We start from the raw sequence: 25,945 nt of genomic DNA, 5'->3' as shown, positions 1-25,945 counted from the left end.
ACATGTGTATGTTGTGGCTGGGACAGAGCAGGAAGATGGGTGTGAACACGGCAAACTCATCCAGAACAGGGTGGACATAGAAGCTGGATGGGGCTAGACCATGAAGGCAATAGGAAGCCACTGCTGGCTTTTGAGCTGGGGAGTGTCTTGGCGGTGACTTCCAGGGTCTGGAGAGCAGGGTAGATTAAAACCAGCATTCCACCTGAGGCAGGGCATAGTGAGGCTGGCACAGATCCCAGGTGGAAAACAGAGGGGCTTTGGGGGGAGCGGGGCCTCCTCCTGGGCCCCGAGAGCAGTTGCCTGGGTTAGCAAACAGCAAGAGGAGGAAGCCTGCTGGTGTTGTAAATCTAGAGGTAGCTAGGAGGCCTCAGAAGGAAGGGCTTGGAGGTCATGATCTGGGTCATGGCCCCAAAAAACCTAAGTGCAGAGAGAGGCAAAGGCTTGCCCAAGTCATCCAGCTGGAGTGTAGCCGAGGGGTAGGTGTCCCTGCAAAGCCATTGCACTGCAGCTACAGTGGGAGGCCTGGGGACATGGGCCTGTGCTTCCCCAAAATCCCACTGCCCTCCGAGGTGCAGCTCTCTTCCCCCTTCCCACAGAGGCTGGAGCTACCTGTGGGTTGTGGGTCGGTGCCCACAGGGCTGCAAGGTGGGGAGAAAGAGAGACTGTTGGGGGCTGCCTGCTTTCTCCACTTTGCTGTCTCCCCCTCTCACCCTGGGGGTAGGAAAGTACGTTCCTAGGTTGGAATTTTCCCAGGGAGTCTGGCTGGGTGAGAGAGGGCACCCTGCTTCCCACTGAAGCACACGACATGTCTCTTTCCCCTTGGGGTTCTGCAGAAGAAGTGGCTGGAGCAGGACAGGCTGACCAGCCTTCCAGCCACAGTCTGTCCACATCACATCTGAGCTCTGTTCCCAGGGAGGAAGGCCTTTCTTTCTTTTTTATTTTTCAAAGATTCTTATTTATTTATTTGAGAGAGAGAGCACAATGGGAGGGAGGAGCAGGCTCCCCGCTGAGCAGGGAGCCTGACATGGGGTTGATTCCAGGACGCTGGGATGATGACCTGAGATGAAGGCAGATGCTTAACCAACTGAGCCACCCAGGCGCCTGCAGTGAGGCCTTTCTACAGAGGGCTCTGCGCGGGTAACTCTGGGCTAGGCTCTTGTCTTCTGCAGGCCTCAAACTCCCCATCTGTGAAACGGGCAGCCTTTATGGAGCGCTTCCGGTGACTTTGCAGCGTGACCTCTCATAAGCGTCACACTACGCTGAGGTGGTACTGTCTCATCTCCATTTGATTGATTTATTTATTTTCAAAGATCTAGTTTGTTTGTTTATTTAAAGATTTTATTTGTTCATGAGAGACCCAGAGAGAGAGGCAGAGACACAGGCAGAGAGAGAAGCAGGCTCCCTGCAGGGAGCCCGATGTGGGACTCGATCCCAGGACCCCGGGATCACGCCTTGAGCCAAGGCAGATGCTTCACCAACTGAGTCCGCCTTATCTCCATTTTAGAGGGGAAGCTGAGGTTCAGAGAGTTTTAGTCACTTGCCCAAAGTCCCCTGGCCGGTAGATGACAGGCCTGGTATTTGAGCCCAGGCAGTTGGACCCAGCCCTGGCCTGAGGTTGTGACCAACGTCAGCCCCATTGATTGTCAGGTCAGGCCAGGATCATCTTCTCTTTTCTGAAGGTGGGGAAACTGAAGCCGAAGCGGTGGACAGCAGAGATGAGTTCTGAAACCTTGTGGGGTGACTTGTGGGCCAGCCCTCCCTCCCCTCCCCACTGAGGCCAGCTACCTCTACAAGGTGTAGCCATCCTCAGAAAGTGCTGAAGGCATAGGGCGGGGGTGGGGTGGGATGAGAGCAAGAGGGGCCCTGGGCCCAGCTGCCAGTTCAGAGGAAGCAAAAAGGCTGCTGACGGGGAAAGAAGAAGTGAAGTGAGAGCGTGTTGTGGCGTGCAGCTGCGGGGTGAAGAGAGCAGAGAGCAGGAGAGGGCGGAGGGCTGGGGCTGAGCGACACAGAGAGGTGGCCCCGGCACACACATCCAACTTCCTTTTCTTCACGTAGACAGACCGGTGGCAGCAGTACAGCAGCAGGACGGCAGCGGCTCCACAGGTCAGCTGGCTCTCTTCCCCCCTCCTCCACCTCTCTGCCAGTTCCCCAGCAGGCATCAGGCATGTCACTGCCCTGGTGGGTCCAGGATCAGTGACATCCTGGGAGCAGCAAGCTGGGGACCACCCTTATCCCCTTCACTCTCTGGTGGCAACTTCAAATCTCTGGGAATATGGAAGACTGTCTATCTATCTATCTATCTATCTATCTATCTATCTATCTATCTATCTATCTATCTTTAAAGGATTTTACTTATGTATTTGAGAGAGAGAGAACATGAGCAGGGGGAGAAGTGTGGAGGGAGAGGGAGAAGGACAGGAAGAAGCAGACTCCCTGCTGAGCAGGAAACCTCCTCATGACTTCAGCTGAAGGCAGATGCTTAACCTACCGAGCCACCCAGATGCCCTTCCAATTATTTATTTTTTAAAGAGCAATTTAAAATAAGTAGTGGTTAGGCCCTGGGTATAAATCCTAGCTCCCCACGCTGGCCTAGGGCAAGTTATTAGACTTTTCTGGATGTCAGTGTCTTTATCTGTGAAATGGGGTTAGTCTGGTAACCTGTACCTCAGATGACGTGGGGGAGGGCCTGCTGAAGTTTGTACTGGGCAGATGCGAGCAGGTGCCATTGCTCTCAGAATGACCTGGACTGGAGCCTGGGATGGTTTGTCTTAGGCTCTGGTGCTGGCTTGGTCACAGACTCCCTATTGGGCCTCCCTTCCCCTGCCTGTAAAATAGGGGTGAGAACGGTACTTTCCAGGGCTTTCCTGCAGAGACCAGGGATCCATTCCTCACCCAGGCCAGGGTGAGGCCAGCGGTGGGGGCTCCAGCCTGTGGTTGACAGGAGTAGCTGCTTGGAAGGGGCAATGGGGCCATGTTCAGGAGTGTGACCAACTCAGCAGGCCTGGTACTGTTGGAGATGCGTGGGCAGCAGGGGGATGGGGTGCAGGGTCAGCCTCAGGGAGGAAGGCAGGGGGTCCCAAGTCTTATGCTTAGATATATCTCTGGCTGGGGCTTTGGGTCAGAGCCCTGAATTTGCAGTGAGGATTGTGGAAATGTCTCTGAGTCTCTCTCCCTGGGAAATAGGTCTCCTTGGTCTCATTTAATGGATGAGAAACCCTGAATGAAGCACAGAGAAGTGGACTTATTGCCCAGTGTCACAGCCCAGGCAATGAATACTGGAACTGGTTATCAAATTTGCATCTACCAAAGGCTCTGCGTGTTTCCTCATCTGTTTTGGCCTAGATAAGAGTTTTCTTCATCTGTAGAGCGACTCAGCTGCCCAACTATCTTTGGGAGGCAGCAGTGCCCTGCATGGGGAGGGCACTTGCCTTGGAGTCTGGAGCTCTGGGTTTGATCTCCGGCTTGATGACTGGCTTGCTGTAAGCCCAGGCAAACTCTTGTGTGGTTCCCAGGTTCCCCACAATCAACTGGAACCATCTTGGACATCAAGTAAGGGATTCTGTTTCCCAGGGAGCCCCAGATAATGAATTGTAATGTGGATGGTGAGAGAGATGAGGATGTGGGGTGACAATACACGGTGGCCTCTCGGAAGGGCTAGGGAGAGGGGTGCTGGAAGTCTCAAGCAGAAGTGAGGATTGTGGTTTGCCCCTGGGAAAGGGAGTGGAAACCGTAGCTATTTGGGGTACTTGGAGGAGGTGTCACTTCTGCTTTGGCCTTGATTACTTCAGCTGGTGGTGGGGTTAGACCTGTCTTCTCTCTGTAAACACAGAGCAGGGTAGCCAAGGCCCTGGGGTCCTGGCCTTACGGTCCAGACCCTGGAGGTCAAATCCACATTATTGTCTGGGCCTCAGTTTCCCTATTCACACAGTGAGGGGGAGGACTGCTCAAGGTAACACAGCTTAATAAATAACTAAGTGGCCAAATGAGTAAGAACCCAGCACTCCATGATTCCAACCAAAATCTCTATTCCCTTTTCCCTCTCTCTCTCTCTCTCTTTCTTTCTAAAATATTTTATTTATTTATTCATGAGACACACACACACACACACAGAGGCAGAGACACAGGCAGAGGGAGAAGCAGGCTCCATGCAGGGAGCCCGACATGTGACTTGATCCTGGGACTCCAGGATTGCGCCCTGGCCTGAAGGCAGCGCTAAACCGCTGAGCCACCGGGGCTGCCCTCTTTTTTTTTTTTTTTTTTTTGTTTAAAGATTTATTTACATGTTTGAGAGAGAGAGAGAGAGAGAATCTCAGACTCCCCACTGAGCATGGAGCCTGGCTCAATCCCACAATCCTGAGATCATGACCTGGGCCAAAACCAAGAGTTGAATGCTTAACCAACTGAGCCACCCAGGCGCCCTTCTATTCTCTTTTCAAATAAACACATATATTAATAAATAGTGTTAAGACAAATGGTTGGGACCACCCAGAAAAAAAATCGCATCCCCATCTCATGCTGTACTCCAGGTCGATGCAAATGGACAAGGGGTCCCAAATGTGAACAATGAAACCTCAAAAGTACTACGAGAAACTTAGGAGAAATCCTTCATAATTGGAACGCCTTTTTAAGGCTATGACTCAAAATCCAGAAGCCAAAAGAGAAAAATACTGATAATTCTGGTTACACAAAAATTATGCATATAAAAAAAGACTTCTACATGGCAAAAGGACCATATGTAATGTTAAAAGGCAAAAGATAAACTAGGAAACAGATTTGCAATTCACATAATAGACAATGAGCTGATTTCCCTATTATGGAAAGAATTTCGAGAAGATAAGGAAGAATCAGGCATTGAAAAAAAAAGGGCAGACCGTGAACTTGCACACTTGGGAAATAACATCAGAACAGCTGTACTGTTATAAAGAACCAAAGACCAGAGCCCACACCACCAACAGTTCTGAGGCACCTGCTGAATAAGTTAAGGCTTATCCCTCCAATCGTAGACTATGCAGTTGTAAAAGAAAAAGGGGAAGCTCCAGGTACTGCTACGAAAAGCTCTCCAAGGGCAGCCCAGGTGGCTCAGCAGTTTAGCGCCGCCTTCAGTCCAGGGCGTGATCCTGGAGACCCGGGACTGAGTCCCAGGTCGGGCTCCCTGCATGGAGCCTGCTTCTCCCTCTGCCTGTGTCTCTGCCTTTCTCTGTGTCTCTCATGAATAAAAAAATAAAATCTTACAAAGAAAAAGAAAAGCTCTCCAAGATGTATTTTCAAGCGAAAAAACGAATTGCAGAACAGTAGAGAGGGTGCTACTTTTTTTTTTTTTTTTTTTTTTTTTTTAATAAAATGAGGAGAGGAATGCCTGGGAGGCTCAGTGGTTGGGTATCTGCCTTTGGCTCAGGGCATGGTCTTGGGGTCCTGGGATGGAGTCTCACATCAGCTTTCTGCAGGGAGCCTGCTTCTCCCTCTGCCTGTGTCTTTGCCTCTCTCATGAATAAATAAATAAATAATCTTTTTAAATAATTAAAAAATAAAATAAGATGAGGAAAGTCATATATGCTTTACTTCTTTGATACTTGGGAAAATTCACAAAACACTAATAGCTGTAGTTACCTGGGGTGACTAGCTGGGAAGGGAGTGGTTGGGTGACACAGGAGGGAGGGATACTTTGCGATTTTTATGCCTTTGTGGACTTATTTATTGTTTAGATTTGAAAGATGTAAAATTTTAAACTATCTGAAGAGTAGGGGCCCCTGGGTGGCTCAGTTGGTCAAGCATCTGATTCTTGATCCTAGCTCGGTCTTGATTTCAGGGCTGTGAATTCAAGTCCTGTGCTGGGCTCCATGCTGGGCCTGGAGTCTACTTAAGAAACAAAAACCACTATGAGAAGAGTAAAGAAAAATTGAGAAGCATATAACTATAATATATGGGGTAATATTAGGAAATAAGGCACCTAAAACAAGTAGGCCCAGAATCTCACCACCCAGAAGTGACCTCATATTTCAGATCTTGCATATATAAGAAATGTGACTATTGCGAGGATTGGATTACATTGCTTTGCAACATGTTTTTTTTTTTTCATAAAAAATATGCCACCACTATTTTTTTCCATAATGCTAGTCATTTGGAACATTAAAAAAATTCTAAGCATTAAAAACTTGTTTTCAAAAAAAAACTGTTTTCAATTACCTTGTGAATGTAATACGTGTTTGTTGTAGAAAATTCAAACTGTGGGGTGCCTAGATGACTCAGCTGATTAAGCAATTAAATGTCTGTCTTCAGCTCAGGTCATGATCACAGGGTCCTGGGATCAAGCCCCACATCGAGCTCCCTGCACAGTGGGGATCCTGCTTCTCTCTCCCCCTCTGTTGCTCCCCCTGCTTGTGCTCTCTCTTTCTCAAATAAATAAATAAAATCTTTAAAAAAATTTCGAACTATATGGAAAACCTAAAAAAGAAAGTAATCCTTCTCCACATAACCTTATCAACATTTTGGCAACCATTCTTCCAGATACCCTCCTAGCCTTCAACACGTATATCAGCATAAATTTCCGTACATGTGATTATATTCTGTGTGTTATGTTCAACTTGTGCTTTCTGTGCAATGGATATACTTTGCTCCCTTTTATGTTACTATCTGTGTTGTAATTTTTCATAGTGAAATGGTAATCTATTGGACTGTACTTTGAACTTTTACTTTTGAAAACAATGATAAATTCACAGAAGGTTTAAAAAAACAGTACACGAAGATTTTGTGTACACTTCACCCATTTTTTTTTTAAAGAGTTTATTCATTTATTTGTGAGAATAGGCAGAGACACAGGCAGAGGGAGAAGCAGGCTCCATGCAGGGAGCCCAATGCAGGACTTGATCCTAGAACCTCGGGATCACGCCCTGAGCCAAAGGCAGATGCTCAACCACTGAGCCATCCAGGCATCCCCACTTCACCCAATTAATCTGCAGCGTCTCCTCCTTCTCCTATTATTTGATGAGGCCTCCATCCTGGAAGCTTCTTTTTTTCCACTGCCTTCTGGACAGGATATAGCCTGGTCCTGCTGTCCAGCCAACAACTGGGGGGAGTAGCGCTAAGGCACAACTGCTTATCAGGGATGATGACTGGTAAAGCTTTAACCTAAGTTTAGTCCTGGCCATTTCATTAAGGAATACCAAAACATCCATAGCTAGAGGCTACCTTTCTTTTATTTATTTATTTATTTATTTATTCATTCATTCATTCATTCATTCATTCATTCATTCATAGAGACAGAGAGAGAGAAGCAGGCTCCATGCAGGGAGCCCGATGCAGAACTAGATCCCAGGTCTCCAGGATCACACCCCAGGCTGCAGGCGCGCCAAACCGCTGCACCACCGGGACTGCCCTAGAGGATACCTTTCTTGGAACAGCCAGTTCTTTAGAGAAGAATTTTCTGCTGCCATAGAGCATCATCCCCTGGCTGCCATAGGCTTTGGGAAGCTGACTGGAGGTGGAAGTGGGGAAGGGGTATGGCTTCATTTTTCTAAGCCTGGATGGCATCCCATCCTTCCCCTCGGATTCTCTATCAGGCACTGTCTCCAGGGAATGACCTTTATGTTGGGGTGGGGTGGAGGGTGGAAGGGTGGTGACAGTGGTCTCCAGGTGGCGGAGGGGATCTGGGGCCTCAGCTGGTCATTTTAAAGACTCATGACCAGGGCGCCTGGGTAGTTTGGTTGGTTAAACGTTGTACTCTTGATTTCAGCTCAGCTCATGATCTCAAGGTCGTGGGATCGAGTCCTGAGTTGAACTCTTCATTGAGCGTGGAGACTGCTTGGGATTCTCTCTCTCCGTTTCCCTCTGCCCCTGCCTCCTGCCCCTAACTTACACATGTGCACGCGTGCTCTCTCTCTCTTAAAAAAAAAAAAAAGACTCACAACCATCCATCCCTCATTTTGGGGTTTCACTCCTTGCCCTGCTTTCAGAGGTTCTCGATGCTTCTAGTTCTCAAGTGTTCTCTGGGGTTGTGAGGCTTCTCCCCATCCCTTTCCCTCCTCCCCTCACACCATATCTCTCCCCACCATGTAGGCACTTGGGCTCAACTTTTTATAGTCTGCTAAGTTTATTACCATGTGGCCACCTGCTTTGGAGCCTCCTGCTTGCTGTTGTCTTCTTTCCCTTTGTTCTGTCTTTGTGGCTTTGTGTCCATTTTATTTACCCATTCTCATTTTAGTGGAGTTTCAGGATGTTGACATAATTTTGCTATGTTTAAAGCAAAAGTTTATTTATTTATTTCAAAACCACAGAAAATGAAGGCTGGGAGGGACAGACCCTTGCTCAAAGTCACATGGTGAATTAATGACAGAACTGCACAGGGTTCCATGGTGCTTGCTCCCAAGCAGGTTCCCCTGCTGGGTAGAGTCAGGGCTGTGGAGAAGCCCCCAGAGAGGCCATTTTGGGAGAGAGGGGGTGACTCAGGCAGAGCTGCTAATGACAGTCATTTCTGGACAAAGGGTCAGGGATTCTGGAGTCACAGAGACCTGGCTCAGGGAGCCTCAGGCAGAGCAAGACCACTTGTGCTCTGAAGCTCAGTTTCCCCATCTGTGAAATGCAGAAGTAACAAGGATCAATTAAGACCCTAGCTGTCAGGGACACCGGGTGGCTCAGTGGTTGAGCGTCTGCCTTCAGCTCAGGGCGTGATCCCGGGGTCCTGGGATTGAGTCCCACATCAGGCTCCCCACAGGGAACCTCCTTCTCCTTCTGCCTCTGTCTCTTTGTGTCTCTCATGAGTAAATAAATAAAATCTTAAATTAAAAAAAGATGCTAGATGTCCTACCCTTGGGACATGCCAGACACCTAGAAGTTAGAGATCATTGTCAAAGATGACAAAGGCATGCATCTTTTCTAGGGTGGGAGCTGGTTCTTGGAAGAGACGAGGTCCAGGACATGGATCCCTGGGGGGTCTTTTTCCTCTGTTTATGCTTCATGACTGCTCAGAGTGAGACCATGGGTAAGAAGGTGCCACTGAGCTGGGGAGCCATCCTTGCCCGGGCCCCTGGCTGTGATGTGAAAGGGGGATGCCTCAAACCAAGGGAGCTTGAAAGGGGGCCCTGAGGCATTCAGGGGCAGTAGCAAGGCCAAGGCTGGGGTGGGAGGCCCAGGGATGGAGGCCAAAGTGGAAGTCTGACCTGCTCCCTGCAGAGGCATCCCAAGAACCCCTGCACTGGATGAAGAAGCTGGAGAGGATGGTCAGGAGCCGCAGCTCAATTTCTCTTCCTGGGTGAGTTGGGCGGTCCTCCTTGTCTGCCTAGAGTCAGCTGTGCCTCCCATACCCAGCTTGTGCCTTGAATCAGTGGTCCAGGGTTGTACAGTTCAGGGTTGTCCAGGGTAGAGCATTAATCCATCTATTCAACCTGCATTTATTGAGTACCTACGGTGTGCCTGGCACCAGGCTCTAGAGATGCAGGATAAACGTAGCCCTGCCCTCATCAAATCTGCTGCCTGGTTGAGGGCCCTTTAACTATGGATGCCATGCAACTGGATGTGGGATTCTGGGTCTCTACATAGTTCTGGAAAGGAGCTCCAAGGCTCAGATTGGGTCCTCCAGGGTGGCTCTGTGATCTGATGGCCTCACAGCTCTGAATGAGTGGCCAGGGAAGCACAGGGACTATGGGGCATTTCACTCAGCTGGCAGAGAACACCCAAAAAAGGCTTCCCGAAGGAGGTGCCAACAAGCCTGGACCAGAATGTGAGGTAATGAGGAGATGCGAATGAGGCAGATGGAGAGGTGAGATGTGCCAGGGACACTGTGTGCAAAGGTCTGGAGACGGGAGTGGCCCATGCTGGTTGGGGGGGGCGCCCTTCTCGGCCACCTGGGGCCCCTCCTGCCCCAAGCCCTACCACAAACCCTGGTCAACTCTCTCGCCCTCAGCCTCATCCGGGACCTGGAGTGCAGCCTGTTGAACGCCAGCTTTGGGGGCAGCAACCTGACCTTGCAGACGCCCAACATCCAGGCGCTGATCTTCAAGCTGGGCTGCAACTTTGCCGGCCTCTCGCTGAACAGCACTACCATGAAGCGGGTCCCCCAGGTCAGAGGTGGTCAGGGGATGGGGCCCAGCCAGTGCCTCTCCCCCCACAAAAAATCGTCCAAGGCCTTAAGGTCTGGACTCCCCGTCCTCCTTCCCTGAAACTAATCTGGTCTGCCCTCATAGCCTGGTAAGTTGCCTCCTCTGTAAAATGGGGCTAATGTTCCTCATGCAAATGATGGATAAAGGGGGTACCCTGTGGCCCTTCAAGGGCAGTGTCCTCTTCCTGCTTTTGCAGGTCTGTGGGTGGGGAGGCAGCTGTAGGAGAGGCCAGGAGATCCAGCGTCCTTGGAATGCCTGGGTGCTGAAGGCCGAGAAGCTCCATCCCCAGGGGCCCCAGTTGGGTGGGAATAATTCAAGGCAGGGGCAGCCTGGAGGGAGGGCTGGATCTCGGCCAGTTTGAGAGGAGGTGCAGCCTTCGAGGAGAGAGCTCTGCAGGTGGAGGCTTGGAGGAATGACCCGCCTGGGATAAGGCCGGGAAGGCTTCACAAGGACAGAGGGGCAGTGAAAGCTCTGGGGCCGGCTCTGGAGGCAGAGGACACCGGGCTCAGCCTGTCCCTGCCCTCCACAGGCCTGGGTCCCCCACGCCATGCAGTTCCCCGCGGAGCTGACCCAGGACGCCTGTAGGACCCGCCCCAGGGAGCTGCGGCTCATCTGCATCTACTTCTTCACAGACCACTTTTTCCAGGTCAGTGTCTTGCGGGGCCCCTTCCTGGGGGCGCTGTGGGCATCTGTGCCCTTGGCTAGCCTCTGGGCAGGGACCAGCACCAGGTGGGACCGTCCATGGCCCCTTCTCAGTTTTAGGAAAATCGTGGGAAGGCCCACTTAGAAGAAACCTATGTGTGTGCTGTAACTGAGTGGGAGGTAGACAAAGGTGCCTTTTAACTTTGGCTCTGAAAGTGAGTTAGGACAGTGGTTGGTTAGGCTGAGCTAGAATGTACTCAGCACTTGGCAGAGAGGTGAGGGATGGAGGGGGCAGCATGTGTGAAGGCTGGGAGGCTGGCCCACGCTGGACATGTGAGGCACGCCTGCTTGCTCTCGTCCGGGGGAGGGGCTGGTGAAGGGGGCTCTTAGCCCTCAGCCGGGGTCTCCCTGTGTCCCCTGCAGTCAGCCCTTCTCTTGCTGTCCTTCCAGAACACCAACTCATCTCTGCTCAATAACTACGTCCTGGGGGCCCAGCTGGGGCGTGGACATGTGAACAACCTCAGGGACCCGGTCAACATCAGCTTTTGGCACAACCGGAGCCTGGTACTTGTGGGGGGCACCCCCGTTTCCACCTCACCCCTGCCCCTTGTGGCTCGCTCCTGTTGAACATTGGCTTGACTAAACCCAAATCTGTGGAAGCATTTTGAAAATGAACAATTTCGAACCTATCACAGTTTGAAAACTCCTGTCAAAGAAGTCAGAGAGAGAAGGTTTTACTTAGGCAGGATTTGCTTTTTCATTTTAAGTAGGTGCCACACCCAGTGTGGAGCCCAACGTGGGACTTGAGCTCAGGACCCTGAGATGGAGACCTGAGCTGAGATGGGGAGTCAGGAGCTTAACCAACTGAGCCACCCGGGGGGGCCCCCAGGCAGGACTCCAGGAATTGCAAGTGATATGAAGCCAAGTCAAGCCAGCTTAAGCACAAAAAGGAATTGAGCGGCTCATGTAAATGAAATGCCCAGAGCTGTCTGGCTTCAGGCATGACTGGATCCAGGGGCTGATACAATGCCATCCTGGCTCGACCTCTTGTTATCTCTCAGCAGTGGTTTTCTGCCTTGGCTCTCTGCTCTGGCCAGATGGCAGCTTACGTGCTGGACTTCCCTCCCCTCTTCCCAGCAGGCTCTTCCTCATCAGTGCAAACCAGGGGCTCAGAATAGAGTCCTAAATGTCTGACTGGGTCATGTGTCCATCCCTGAACCAAGTTGATGGAACGTGTGGATTGGCCAGGCCTGAGTCACATGGCTCAGGCACTGGGCTGGATTCATCTGACCTGGCATGGGGGGAGGCATGGGTCCTCAAGGGAGGTGCAGAAGCTGATCCTGGAGAAAGGGAGAAGGGCTGCTGGGTGGGTGTAAGCTTTGATGCCTCTGCCCTTCTGGCCCTGGCATTTCTGAAAAGCCCAGAGCCCGTAGGCTCTTCCCTGACTTCCCATCAGCCTCCTCGGGACTGCTCCCCACTCTCAATTTCTCCATCATCCTTTTCTTTCTTTGCTCTGCCCTCTGCCCCTGCAGTTTGCTTCCCCTGGAATCCGCTTGTGTCCTCTAACCTCCGTGCTCTGGGTGTCCCTTCCCTCCCTGGGACTTCTCTGCCCCTTCCTCAGTGGTTTTCTTTTTTCTTTTAAGATTTTATTTATTCATAAGAGACACACAGAGAGAGGCAGAGACACAGACTGAGGGAGAAGCAGGCTCCCTGTGGGGAGCCCAGTGTGAGACTGGATCCCAGGACCCCGGGATCACACCCTGAACCAAAGGCAGAGGCTCAACCACTGAGCCACCCAGGTGTCCGCCTCAGTGGTTTTCCATGGCGCTGCCTGTGTGATTCCTCCCATCCCTCCATCCGCAAGACTTGGCATCAGGGTTGTCTATGGATGAGTGTCCCTCCTGGGGGATATGGGTCTGCACCATCTTTGTTCCCCATGAGGAGGAGAGGAAAGGGGACACTTGATTATAGAGCACCTACTGTCCAGCCAGAGCTGGACATTCAAGATCCCTCGGTGCCTGGAATTTAATAGCATCCTTGGGACTTGGGTATAGATGATTCCACTTTGCAGATGAATAAGCTGAGGCTCAGAGAAGCTCGGTCCCTTGCCCGGGTTGCTCTGAGAGTCCATAGTATGGGCAAGGCTGGAATCTGGATCTGTCTGATGCCAAAGCCCAGCCAGTGCCTGGTAAAATGTTGACAAGGGTGCAATTTCCAGACTCTGACCCGCAGCCCTCCCCCACACCTCTTGGATGCACCCAACTCCAGCCTCTCTCCTTAGGAAGGCTACACAGCAACCTGTGTCTTCTGGAAGGAAGGAGCCAGCAAGGATTACTGGGGGGCCTGGAGTTCTGAGGGCTGTCGCACAGAGCAGCCCTCACCTTCCCAGGTGCTCTGCCGCTGCAATCACCTCAGCTACTTTGCTGTTCTCATGGTACGTGTGCATCCAGTCTGGGTGAGGGGAGTCAAAGCTAGAAAGGGCCCCATGTCTAGGCAAGAGGAGCAACCAAAGCAAAGACTGGTGTAGGGGACAGAAAATACAACCCAAATGGGCTTAAGGAGAGGAAAAGAGAAACTTATGAACTCATGTTGCTGAAGAAGCTATGTTAGGCTTCAGGCATGGCTTGATCCAGATGCTCAATATCACCAAGACAGGGCTCTGTCTCTATCTCCCAACTGTGCTTGCTTTGTGCTGGCCTAGCCTTCAGACAGGATTTCCCTACAGGATAATAATATGGCTGCTAGCAAATCCAGGCTCATATCCTGCTAGCTTATTTAGGCCAATAGAAGGGGAGCTTCTCTTACCCAAGTCAGCCAGCTAGTCTTGGGATGGAGTCCCACTGCTTGGGAGTGTGTCACATTCCCACCCCTCGACCAATTACTGGGCAGGAGAAGGAAGGGCTCTGATAAGTCAGGCCTGGTACACCTGTTCAACACCTGTTCACACATGGTGGGATCGCCCATGTGCATAGACAGTGAGAGAGGGAAGCTTCTCATAGAGAAAGGAGAGATGGGAGTTGAGGGGGGCAAAAGCCACTGTGTCCGCTGGGCTTTTTTTTTTTCTTTTTTTTTCTTTTCAAGCCAAGACCATGGTGGGGTTTGTGTGGGGCAGGGGTGTTTGGAGCTGAGGTCTTAGCAGGTCCCTGTCACCGTGGGGAAGGCATTCCCATGCTTTTGTCCCCCATCTCTCCTTTCCTTCCTGCAGCAACTCTCTCCAGCTCCGATTCCTGAAGAGCTGCTGGCCCCTCTCACGTACATCTCCCTGGTGGGCTGCAGCATCTCCATGGTGGCCTCACTACTCACTCTGCTGCTGCACTTCCAAGCCAGGTATTCCCCTGCCCCCGTGCTGGGCCTGCCTACCCACTGCTGCTCAGCACCCCTCCTTCTTATCTAATTGATCCCCCAGAGTGGGGTGGGTTTCTCCAGGGGGTGGAGGCTGGGAGGTAGGAGAGCAGCTGTGCTGTGGTGGCTGCTGGTCGATCTCCATCCCCACCCCAGCCTCAGTAGTACCCATTATTATGTGTCCATGAGCCCTGGGGGGTGGCACTGCTTGTGATGTCTCCAGGCCATGGAAGGCCATGCTTCCACCCGCAGGCAGCAGGGTGACTCCATAACACGTATCCACATGAACCTGCATGCCTCCGTGCTGCTCCTCAATGTGACCTTCCTGCTGAGTCCTTCGCTGGCTCTGCCCTCCACGTCCGAGACGGCGGCGTGCAAAGCACTGGCTGCCATCATGCACTTTGCGCTGCTCAGCTGCCTCACCTGGATGGCCATTGAAGGCTTCAACCTCTACCTCCTCCTTGGGCGTGTCTACAACATCTACATCCACCGATACTTGCTCAAGCTCTGCGCGGTGGGCTGGGGTGAGCAGAGCCTCCCTCCCCTCCTGCGGTCTGAGGTGTCCAGCCAGACAGGGCGTCTACCCACTCTCGCCCTCTCTTTCTCCTCTTCCTCATCGTAGTGGCCACTGCCATGAGAGCTGCTCGTCATCCCTGTCAGTGCTCACCTCTACTTTCTGCACCTCTATTTTTGTCGCCCATTCTACCTCCAACACCTCATCTCCTCCATCTCCAGCACCTCCATCACCATCACTTCCAACACTTCCACCATCACCTCGTCTACCTCCAACACCACCATCGCCTCTACTGTCATCTCCACAGGAACTCCAACACCATCATCAATGCCACCACTACCTCCAACTTCTACCTCCAACTCCACCATCACCATCACCACCACCTCCATCATCACCACCATCCTCATCTTCACCACAATCTCTGCGCCACCTTCATGGGTACCTCTATCACCATCCTAGCCCCTCTTTATTATCTTGGTTCCCTCATGAATTTCTCTAATCTCTGTCCCATTAGCTCCATCTCCCCACTGCTACTGCCACTACCATCCCACCCTAGAGCCCTCATAACGCCACCTTGGAAAGCAGCCTCCTCTAAGACCTCCAGGTTAAGTGCTCTGAAGTTGGACTGTATGGCAGGGGCTGGGGCTCAGAACCATCCCTTCCCCTCCCTGCCTGCTCAGTGGAATTCTGTTTTAATGGCCCTGGGGACCTAGGACCAGCCCTTCTCTGGGGTCACCTGACAGATCCCAAGCCTCTGTCTCATCTCTCAGGGGTCCCGGCCCTCCTGGTGCTGCTCCTTCTTGTCACTCAGCACTCAGTGTATGGACCTCACACAATCCCACTCTCCAACAGCCAGGGAAATGACACAGCCTTCCGGAACGTTTCCATGTGAGTGCCCTCAGGGCTGTGGCAGGCTCCCTGGCTCTGGAAGGAGGGCCCAGGGGCTCTGAACACGGTGTCCTATAGGCAGGGCACTGGCTGTGGGGCAAGGAGGGGGCTGTGGCTCAGGGAGGGGTGGCTTCCTATGGGCTTTGCTATACCTCCTCTGCTGGATCCCCAAGGCCTCCTGCGGAGGCAGGCTCTTGTTCAAAGCTGGCTACCCCTAGGGAGCCCTGGCATGAACTCTGGTGCCTGCTCATGGGCCTCCGGCTCCTGGCAGAGCTCAGATCCTGCTCAGTGAGCTTGGCCCCCACCTTGCTCTTGCTTAGGCTCCTGTTCCTCCTACCCATGCCTGATGGCACAGCCAGCCCTCAGACCCTCCTAGTCAGAGAGAGTGCTGTGGGGGCTGGGACATCCCAGGGACAGGGCTCGGCCCAGGTGTCTGTGTTGGGAGGGTGCTGGTGGGACCTGGGGACAGACTCTGCTGCCCCTTCCTGTGCCCTAAGACATTTACCTTTTTCTTGTTACGAAGTTTTTCACAGCCAACATAGAGAGTAGCTTAACAAGCCCCGTAGACCCATCTTCAGTGGTTGGCCCTCCGGCCTTCTTTCTTCCCTGGCAAGCTCCAGACTGGCTGAGGGCTGACTCCCTGGCAGGCCTTGTGTGTTACACTGTTTAAACATCACAGCGAGGAGTAGGGCCTATTGTCAGCCTCTGTTTACAGTTAGGGAAACTGAGGCACAGGCAGCTGAAGAACCCCGCCCAAGGAAACCCAGGTGGTCAATGGCAGAGCTGGGACTTGGCCACGGGCCAGCTGGCTCCAGAGCCTGGCCCCCCACCACCCCTCCCAGCTTCTGGGAAGTGAGGGCTCTGGGCATGGAGTGGAAGCGGGTTGGGGTTCATTCCTCTCTGTGAGGGTCAGGCTGCTTTCTCAGAGGCTGTGTGACTTAGGTAGGGCTCCTTAACCATCTAGTTTTATCTAATATGTGTTGGGGACCAGAGTACTGACGTGGGCACAGGAAGCACACTGTCGCCAGGCTGTCACAGCATACCCCACTCTAAGAACCCACTTCTCTGAGTCCCCCTTCCTTCCCCCCTCCCTCTCATCCTGGATACCGTGACTTTTATTCTCCTGCATTCAAAAACCCCTTACTGCATCTATATATGCTCCTGAACACAGACGACAGTAACCATACCCTTGAAAGTGACTCCAGTGCCTACCAGCAGGACACCGGTTTATAAGTTGTGATAGAGCCACCCCTGCTGGACTGTTAGGCAGCAGTGGAAAGGAACCATCCAGACCACACAGGAGATTATGGACCCTTGAAAAAATCCCCCAAATAATGTTCAAGGCCCCTTGTGGCTGCCACAGGAGGAGCCCATAGCGGGGGCCAGAGCAGGTGCCTATGACAGGGGCACAGGTTCTGGGCTCAGAGCAGGGGGCTTCAGGTCCCACCTTTGCCTCTTACTAGTGTGTGTTTCTAAGCCTGAGCCTCAGTTTCCTCCTCTGGAGGTCAGGGATGACTATGCACCTGCCTCATAGGGTCATCATGAGGACTGAATGGGCTCATCCGCAGAAAGCCTGTGACATGGTGTCTGACTAGGTAAAGAGTCACCACCTGTCTTACAGGTGTCCTGCGGAAGCAAAGGGTGTGAAGACCTCAGGGAGGCTCTAGGAGCAGGGCTGGGGCCCCTGCCAGGCCTCTGCTCTTTTCTCAGCCCTTGGTAGCATCTCCCTGCTACCCACTCTCCTCCTTGTCCCCATGGGGGGAGTGGCCCTCCACCAGGCCACCCTGAGGTGCCACAGCTATGGCTCAGAGTGGGGCACATCTGCTTCGTCTAGGTGGGGAGGGGTCCTGGAGCAGGGAGCCCGTTGCACAGAGATGGTGGTGAGATGGTTTTGACCTCGTGGTGGGTGGGAGGAGAAGTTTCCAGGAAAGAGGGCCCTGGGCCAGTGATTTGCTAGAGTATCATACAAATTGGCAGCGGGGCTGGCCATGGAAGGGGATAGAAATAGGATGGAGAAGGGAGGGGAGGAAGAGCTTTCTGGTGGGGAAAGGCATGGAGGCATGAGAGAGCCCTGTGTGCCTGGAAGAGGGGGCATCAGGCAGGGGGCCAATGTGGCAGGTGGGCCGGGAAGCCAGGCCCAGAGCTCCACGGCACCTGTGGTCAGACAGGAACCAGCGGTCTGGACAGGAAGACAAAACCCCATCCAGGGGCCAGAGACCGGCCCCCTCCCCCGGTGCCCCCGCCCCGGCCTTGGGATCACGCCCACCCTGGCGCTTCCCCTTCCCCTGCAGATGCTGGGTGCGGGACCCCTGGGTGCACAACATCTTGGTCATGGGCTACGGTGGCCTCACGTCTGTTTTCAACCTGGTGGTGCTGGTCTGGGCGCTGCGGCTGCTGCACCAGCTGCGGGCCCGGGAGGAGGTGCAGAGCCCCCGCGCCTGCCGGGACAGCGTCACCGTGCTGGGCCTCACCATGCTGCTGGGCACCACCTGGGCCCTGGCTTTCTTCTCCTTCGGTGTCTTCCTGTTGCCCCAGCTCTTCCTCTTCACCACCTTCAACTCACTCTACGGTAAGGCCCGTGGGCAACGTGGAGGAAGCCCCGGGGGTGGTGCCCCCCACATGTTGACTGCTCCAGGGGGCAAGTCAGGGGCTGAAATCGAGCCCCTTGCCTCAAGCCCATCGCCTTGAGCTGGTTTGGGGCTTCTCCTGTCCTTCCTCCTGATTTGCACAAAAGCACCCTCTGGCCTACCTACTTCTGGTCCTCCAGCCTCTGCCCCTTCTAGCTTCCACAGTGGTGGTGGTGGTGGGGGACTCTGAGCATTACTCCTGGGTTTTGGGGAAGCCCAACTCCCCCACACTGAGGTGGTCCCTGAATTCTGGGTGAGGCCCCACATTGCTGCTTCCAGCTTCCTGCTGACTCCTTTCTGCCTTCCAGGTTTCTTCCTCTTCCTGTGGTTTTGCTCCCAGAGGTACCACGCGGAGGCGGAGGCCGAGGCTGAGATGGAGGCGTTCAGCTCCTCCCAGACCATGAAGTAGTCTGGGGCTCCTTGCCCAGAACCCGTGGCCTCTCTGGCTACCTGCAGCCCAGGACTCTGGCCTCTACCAGAAAAAGTGGCAGGCAAGGCTGCTGGATGGCAGAGCCCTCCCTGGCCTCCAGGGAGACTTTTCAGCCTCCATGGCTTCCCCAGGCCCAGAGGTCAGGGCATTGCCCTGCCTCCACTGGCGTTCTGCTCCAGGACAGGTCCAACCCCACTGGGGGCCAGCAAACATTGCCCTGGTGCCTGGGCCCGGTTAGCCCTGGTTAGGCTTGTGGGCAGAGGCTGGCCTGGGAGTCAGGAGCCCATACTGCAAGGCTGGACTCTGTCTTACTGTACGACCTTGGGCCTGTCATCCTCACTGACTGGTTTCCACATGGGGACATGGGGCTGACAGCTCCGGTCCTGCCTTACCCGAGAGCTTTGTGAAAACTGAATGAGACCAGGGAGAAAGAATGTCTTCGTGGATGCTGTTACCTCCAACTGCCTGCTGGAGGTGTCAGGTTGGGGGGCGGGGTAGGGGTTTCTGCTCATCTCCCCTGGAAGTTCCTGCTGGGCCCCATCTCCTTCCTTCTGGGGAGGGTCAGACCACACACATCCTGGCCTGGGGCTCCAGCCCAGAGCTTTGAGTCCCACCCAGTGTCAGAGACCTCACCCACCTATGCCTGAGGCCTTTCTCCTTTTAGCCCCCCCAAATTTTGATGGCCTCCAAATCCAAGCCCATCCTTCTTAAAGATCAGGAAGGCCTTCCCAGAGGCGCCTCCCCCAGTGGTCCCAAGACCCCCATGGACCATGTAGACCAGCATTGGGCTATCGGGCTTCCTGGGGACAGGAGGAAAGGAGCCCCTTTCCCCTCCACCTGAGCCAGCCGGGCCCGTGACCTGGCCATTTGATAACTGGGCAGGTTTGAATTTCCCCTGGTCGGGAAGGTATGGAGTCTAAACCCGAGCTCAGGCTGTAGCTGTAGAGAATCCCCTGGCTCCTGACCTGCCTGCCAGACCAGAGGGAGCGGGCTCCCGAAGCCAGCTGCATTCTCAGGCCACACACCAGGGAGAGCTGTTGGGCCGTGCTCAGAAGCCTTCGGCTCACAAATCCTGCCTGGAAATATTGTCGCCGGTCTGCGGACATGACAAACCAGATGGAGAGGCCCTGCTTCCAGGACTGCTCCTGCTGCGTGATTGAAGGAAGAATTCTCACACTGTTCACACGGCCCTTTCTTTTCCTGATGCAGCTGCCCGCTCTGGCTCGTGGGGGCTTGGGCATATCTGGCCCCGGAGCTGCGGGCTGGGGTAGGCTCTCAGGGCCCCGCTCCAGGCCACCAGATGGGTGACATTGACTTTGGATGGCATAGTGAGGGAACTGGAGCTGGATCCCTTTTCTCCCAGGGAGATCCTCTGCCCCGTGTTCATTTCTTGATGCAAATAGCCCTTTGCCAGGCAGTGAGGGCTGCAGGCTCTGGAGCCAGACTGCCTGGGTTCCAATGGCCCTGCCACTTGCTAGCTTGGTGACTGGGACAAGCCACTCAAGCTCTCTGTGCCTTAGTTTTCCCATCTCTAAAATAGGGACAGTCGTGGGGCCTATTTTATAAAGAGGCTTAGCAAGTAGTAAGTGCTCAATAAATGGTTATAATTTTTATCAGCAGTATTTTTGCTATATCATTAGCAGAGGACAAGCCACCTAAACTCCAGGCCTGGGTGTGCTCAACCCGACAGGCCCAGGCTAGGCACACAATCTACAGTTCCTCAGCTTTGTCAACTCCCCTTCCACTTTCCCTAGAATGGCCTCTGCTCTGACTCCAGACAGAGTATCCCCCCACCTCTACCAGGATGATGTGAGTCCTCATCCAGGTCCCCTGCCCTGCGTTAGCTCAGTCCTGAGTGGAACCAGGCTCCTTAGGCCTTGGGGTGGGCTCCATACTAATGAGGGTATGGAGGGATCATGGAAAATTCCAGCCCCTGTCTGGAGCAGCTCCAGCAGGGTCTGTAGCCCAGTGAAGAAGGGTCATGCCTGTGAGTTGGCCCACATCACTAGCTCAGGCCTAGCCTCTACGCCCTACCAAGCCCAGGGCCACCCCGGGGGGATATGGCCACAGTAATAAAGGGTGGTTCTGGTGGTTCCAGGAGATAGACCCAGGCTTGTGGCCCTGAGCACCAGGTTCTGAGTGGGGATCACTGCCCAGAAATGCCATACTGGGTATGAGGGGCAGGGATGGGGGGACCTGCTAGGGCTCCCTGCCCTCCCCTCACTCCCAGTAGGTCCTGGCCTGGCCCACACTGGGCACTGGGCACTGGGCCCAGCTCTCTGGGGGTGGGGTGGGGTGGGGTGGTGGGGTGGCTTCCAGACTAGTGGGAAGATGGAATGGTTAGGAGGACAAATGGATGCCAGAGGGGCCACATAGTAGAAGTTCTGTGTTATTTCATTGCTGTTATATCCTAAAGGCATGGTGTGTGTATGTGATGGGGTGGGGACTGGAAGCAGGGTTGCCAGTTAAAATACAGAATGGGGGGATCCCTGGGTGGCTCAGTGGTTTAGCACCTGCCTTCGGCCCAGGCTGTGATCCTGGAGACCCGGGATCGAGTACCACATCGGGCTCCCCGCATGGAGCCTGCTTCTCCCTCTGCCTGTGTCTCTGCTTCTCTCTCTCTCTCTGTGTCTCTCATGAATAAATAAATAAAATCTTTAAAAAAAATAAAATACAGAATGTTAAATTTGGCGATATATACTAAAATACTATTCACTGTTTATCTGAAATTTGAAATTAGCTAGGCATCCTGTAGCTGTCTTTTTACCTCTTTTTTTTTTTTTTTTGAAGATTTTATAGATTTATTTGAGAGGGAGAGATAGCACGAGGGGTGGGGAGGGGCAGAGGGAGAGGGAGAAGCAGGCTTCCCCCTGAGAAGGGAGCCGGACATAGAGCTAGATCCCAGGACCCTGAGATCATGACCTGAGCCGAAGGTGGACCCTTAACTGACTGAGCCACTCAGGTATTCCTTTTTTCCCTTTCTTTTGCTGTCTGGCAACCCTATTATTTATTTTTTAAAAGATTTTATTTATTTATTTGAGAGAGTGAGAGCACAAGCTGAGGGGGTCCTGTGGTGGGGACAGAGGGAAAGGGAGAGGGACAAGCAGACTTCCTGCTGAGTGCAGAGCCCAGTGTGGCTCCATGTGGGGCTCAATCACTCCCAGGACCCAAAGACCCAGACCTGAGCAAAGTCAGACACTCAACCAATTGAGCCACCCAGGTGCCCCTGACAGCTCAATTGTAAAGGAGCACTGGCTTGGGAGTCCAGGGTGTGTACTCTATACCCTTCAAATGAACCCCGTACATGCTGACCGGGGAGCCCCTCTGCCCACTGAACAAGCCCTGCACATTCAGGCTGACTCAGCAGCAGGCTCCTCCCTGGTATTCCCCTTTTACCACCCAAGGTTGCCTGCAGGGTGCTCAAGGCAGGGTGCAAGGGGTCTGCCTTACGCTGCGCCCGTCCCCACTATGGGTCCTGGCCCACCCCCATCCCTGCAGAGCCTCTCCAAGGCCTCCCTGCCTCCGTATTGGGGTCCTCCCTCCCTCAGAAGCCAGAGGGCATTTCCTCCCTGCAGCCTGATCACACCCTTCCCTGCCAACCCCCTCCCATGCTCTGGCCCTCTTCATTGCCAAACTCCCTTCAGGACCTCGAAAGGCCCTAGTGGTCTGGCCTGGGGCCTCTTCTCCACGCCATGGCCCACCACTCCTTCCTCACGCTCCTCGTAGCTGCCGCACCAAAATACTTTCCATTCTTCCAGCAGCTTCTTTTTCTCCTCCAGGCCTCACACAGGCTGTCCTCTGCCTGGAACACAGTCCCTCAGGCCTTTTGTTTGTAGAAAGACAAGAACACAACCTTAAGATCTCCGCTTCCCCCCTCCTCTGACCTCCTCATGCCTGGACTCTGCCCCTGACCTCCTGCATCTCGGGTGTTGTCTTCTCTCAGCTCCATGACCCCTGCCCCCACCCCCATGGCATTAGTTCTTTCTCTGTCTCCCCCTGTCTGCTGCCAGAGTGAGAGCGTTTGCGGGACAGGTAGTGCCTCATTCACTCACTGATGCATCAGGTAATTGTGGGGCTTTTCTCCTATCCAGACACTGCACGGGTAACTGAGCAAGTCACCACACAGGAGGGGTGTCGTACAATAAGCCACTTAACAAATTAACATGACATCATTAGTGGTGACTCATGCCAAGAAGAGAAATAAAGGGGAGAGAGAGGGAATACAGGGGCCGGGGGCTCAGGTTTCAGCAGAGGGAGCTGGAGAATGAACCCAGAAGTGTGGGGGTCGGTGTCTCGGGAGACATTCAGAGAGCTAGCCTGAATGGCTGGTTGTCTGGAGAGTCCCGAGGCCAGAGTCCTCTGCAGGTTTTGCCACAGGGCGATAGTGATCTTCGGAATCTAGGGATGGGGAAGATGGGAGCTTGGGTCTGCTGTGAGGAAAGACTCTCAAGGTGGGGAGGGGAGGTGGTCCAGGGTTGGGGAGCCCTCTGCTCTTAGCAGGAGCAGAAGCAAACTCAGTGGGGAGGAAACCTTCCCCCAGGTAGGCCAGGAGGAGGCCTGCAGAGTGAGACTGGCTGATGAGCTTAAACACAAAACTTACCAAGTCACAGGAAGGCAAGTTGCCATGAGTGGGAACAGAGAAAAGGAGCAGCATGTGTGGACTTCCAGGGACAGAACACAGAGCAGCCATGTGTGACATGTTTAAAAAAAGAAAGAAAGGGTGTAGTCACCAAGGCGAGCATATAAAACAAGTAGGCATGAAGAGAGAGATTTGGGGAAGAACATATGGAAAGTCTAGAAGTGAAAGACTACAGTGAAAGACAAAATCTAAAATTCAGGGGATGGTAAACAGGTGGATAGAGAATTAGTGGGCTGGAAGTTGCATAGAAAGAATGCAGCAAAGAGAGAGAAGGAGGTGGATAGTATGAATGAGAGATTAAGAGACACAGACAATAGAATGAGAAGATCCTAGATCTTGGAGTCCCACCAGTAGATGATGAAGGGAATGGAGGAGAAAAAGCAGCATTTGAAGGCATAATGGCTGCAAATTTTCTAGAAGCTGTGAAAAACAAATCTATAGAGCCAGAAACCTCAAAGTACTTCAAGCATAATAAACAAAAAGAAATGCAAGTGTTACAGACGTTTTATTGGAACCACAGAGTGCCAAAGGCAGAGAAATGTTAAAAGCAGTCGGAGAGAAAGGACAAATCACCTACAGAGGGATGACAACGTGAGCGGACTTCTCAACAACCACAACAGACGCTAAAAGGCTGGAACCATCTTTTAAAAGTATTAAGAGCAAATGAATGTCAACTTAGAATTATGTCCAGCAAGAGTACTTTTCGAGAACCAAAACAGAAAGAAACGAAAAAAAACATTTATTTTTACATTTACAGATACCCAAAAGCTGAGCGTGCTCTGAAGAAACTTCCAAAGGATGTACTTCAAGAAGGAAAATAATTCCAGAATGTCAGCCTGAGTGCAAGATGGGATGGTGCCAATTCAAAACTCATTACTTATTTCTGATGTTAAAGAAAAACAGGTCTGAAATGTTGGACAATAGTATATGCGTTGGCCAGAGAGGGTTGGGTAAAACCAAGGCTGAAGTGTTCTAAAGCCCTTGCACTTGGAGGAATGGGTGTGGAGGTCAAATGTTATTTAACCTTAGACATTAATTAAATGTGCATGATAAAACTTCAAGGATAACAACTAAAAAACCCCAAAACCTGAAATGTAAACATTTCATTCCAAGAGAGAGGAAAAGTTAGAATAGAAAAACAAACACAGTGCACCTGGGTGGCTCAGTTGAGCGGCTGCCTTTGGCTCAGGTCGGGAACCCAAGGTCCTGGGGTTGAGTCCTGCATCGGGCTCCCCACAGGGAGCCTGCTTCTCCCCCTGCTTCTCCCTCTGCCTGTGTCTCTGCCTCTCTCTGTGTGTCTCTCATGGATAAATAAATTAAAGAAAACAAACCAAACACATAAAAAGGTTTTTAAAAGGTTAAGGAAGGAGAAAAAAGAAAGAAAGTAGGACTAGAGGTCCCTGGCTGGCTCAGTCATTAGGAGCGTGAGACTCTTGATCTCAGAATCATGAGTTCAAGAACTACGGTGGGCGTGAAGCCTACTTAAAAAACAAACGGGGCACCTGGATGGCTCAGTCGGTTAAGCGTCTGACTCTTGGTTTCAGCTCAGGTTGTGATCTTGTGGGATCAGAGCCCTGAATTGGGCTCTGCACTCAGCAGGGAGTCGGCTTGAAGATTCTCTCCCTCTGCCCCTCCTTGCACTTCCCTCTTGCTCTCTATCTCTTTAAAATAAATAAATACATCTTTAAACAAACAGCGTGACTAATAGAAAAGGATAAACAACTCAAGAGAAAAATGGGCAAAAACCATCAACTGGCATTTTGTGAATGATATGGTCAGAAAACATGGCAAGATGCTTACACTCTCTGGTGACCAGGGACCTGGAAATGAAGATCACAATGAGATGTTACTTTCTCCACATTTGTTGGTAAAAGGTCCGATGTCTGACACTATTAAATGTTGGTGAGGATGTGGATCAACTGGAGCTCTCAAAACTGTTGGTAGGAGTGCAAATTGGTTCAAGCGGCATGGAGAGACAGTTTGTCATTTCTTTTTTTTTTTTTTAAGATTTTATTTATTCATGAGAGAATATGCCAATTCAAAAATTATTGAATTCACTCTCTGTCTATAGAGAGAGGCAGAGACAGGCAGAAGGAGAAGCAGGATCCCTGTTGGGGACCCCAGTGCGGGACTCGATCCCAGAACCCTAGGATCACAACCTGAGCCAAAGGCAGACGCTCAACCACTGAGCCACCCAGACATCCCGACAGTCTGTCATTTCTTTGTGAAGATAGGCGCTGGCACACCTGTGTCCTAGTAATCCCACCCCCAGGATGCTATGAGGAAGCCCTCTCACGTGTGCACCTAGAGACAGGTGCAGCCTGAGGCTGTTCATGATGGACGGAGAACTGCTTGCAATCACAAAATGCAGGAATCATGTGAGTGAACCTAAGAAATGAGGTGCTGAGTGAAAAACAGCAAGTCCCCAGGACCACATACAGCCTGACATTCTTTTTATAAAGTGCAAAACCAAAAAAGTAAATAAGATCCAAGCATGTATACCATGCTAAGAGCAAGTGAATGAAACCCACAAATTTCAGGAAGCTTCTGTGGTACGGAAGGTGAGGAGGGAGAAAAAGAGAGGGGGCTCCTGAATTTGGATTTTATTTGAAGGCAACAGAGGAGGTGGGTGGTTTCTAAGAAAACGGGTGATGTGATTCTACTTTTTTTTTGTTTTTTTTTTTAACCAACCATGAAAGTTAAGAGTATAGAGGTAGGAAACTGTCACACCTGTGAATGTTCAGGCTTTCCATTTTCTGAGCCTCATTTTAT

At 52.4% G+C, this 25,945-nt stretch overlaps 1 protein-coding gene across 4 annotated transcripts; it reads left to right on the top strand.

Moving 5' to 3' along the window:
* Window positions 1-1,962: 1,962 nt before the first annotated feature.
* ADGRG5 (adhesion G protein-coupled receptor G5) lies at window positions 1,963-18,959 on the top strand. Of its 4 annotated transcripts, XM_038530955.1 has the most exons (13): window positions 1,963-2,103; window positions 8,873-8,974; window positions 9,166-9,244; window positions 9,896-10,052; window positions 10,621-10,737; window positions 11,184-11,297; window positions 13,015-13,167; window positions 13,939-14,060; window positions 14,328-14,599; window positions 14,698-15,027; window positions 15,360-15,477; window positions 17,769-18,046; window positions 18,413-18,959. In XM_038530955.1, the coding sequence occupies exons 2-13, from the start codon at window positions 8,911-8,913 to the stop codon at window positions 18,511-18,513; spliced, it is 1,905 nt and encodes a 634-aa protein (XP_038386883.1). In that variant the 5' UTR covers window positions 1,963-2,103; window positions 8,873-8,910; the 3' UTR covers window positions 18,514-18,959. The 4 variants fall into 4 exon arrangements, with proteins under 4 accessions (XP_038386883.1, XP_038386885.1, XP_038386886.1 ...); XM_038530957.1 differs by lacking the exon at window positions 14,698-15,027; XM_038530958.1 differs by lacking the exons at window positions 14,698-15,027; window positions 15,360-15,477.
* Window positions 18,960-25,945: the final 6,986 nt, after the last annotated feature.

Source organism: Canis lupus, chromosome 2 (genome assembly GCF_011100685.1).
Source record: "Canis lupus familiaris isolate Mischka breed German Shepherd chromosome 2, alternate assembly UU_Cfam_GSD_1.0, whole genome shotgun sequence".
NCBI lineage: Eukaryota > Metazoa > Chordata > Mammalia > Carnivora > Canidae > Canis > Canis lupus.
This window is presented reverse-complemented; position numbering and strand designations above follow the sequence as displayed.

Bases quoted from the DNA above. Each gene is read 5' to 3' on its own strand.
- ADGRG5 (XM_038530955.1), top strand. From the start codon at position 8,911: ATGGATCCCTGGGGGGTCTTTTTCCTCTGTTTATGCTTCATGACTGCT. The intron at 14,600-14,697 runs GTGAGCAGAGCC...TCCTCATCGTAG, and splicing joins GCTCTGCGCGGTGGGCTGGG to TGGCCACTGCCATGAGAGCT. The intron at 15,028-15,359 runs GTACCTCTATCA...CTCATCTCTCAG, and splicing joins TCTCTGCGCCACCTTCATGG to GGGTCCCGGCCCTCCTGGTG.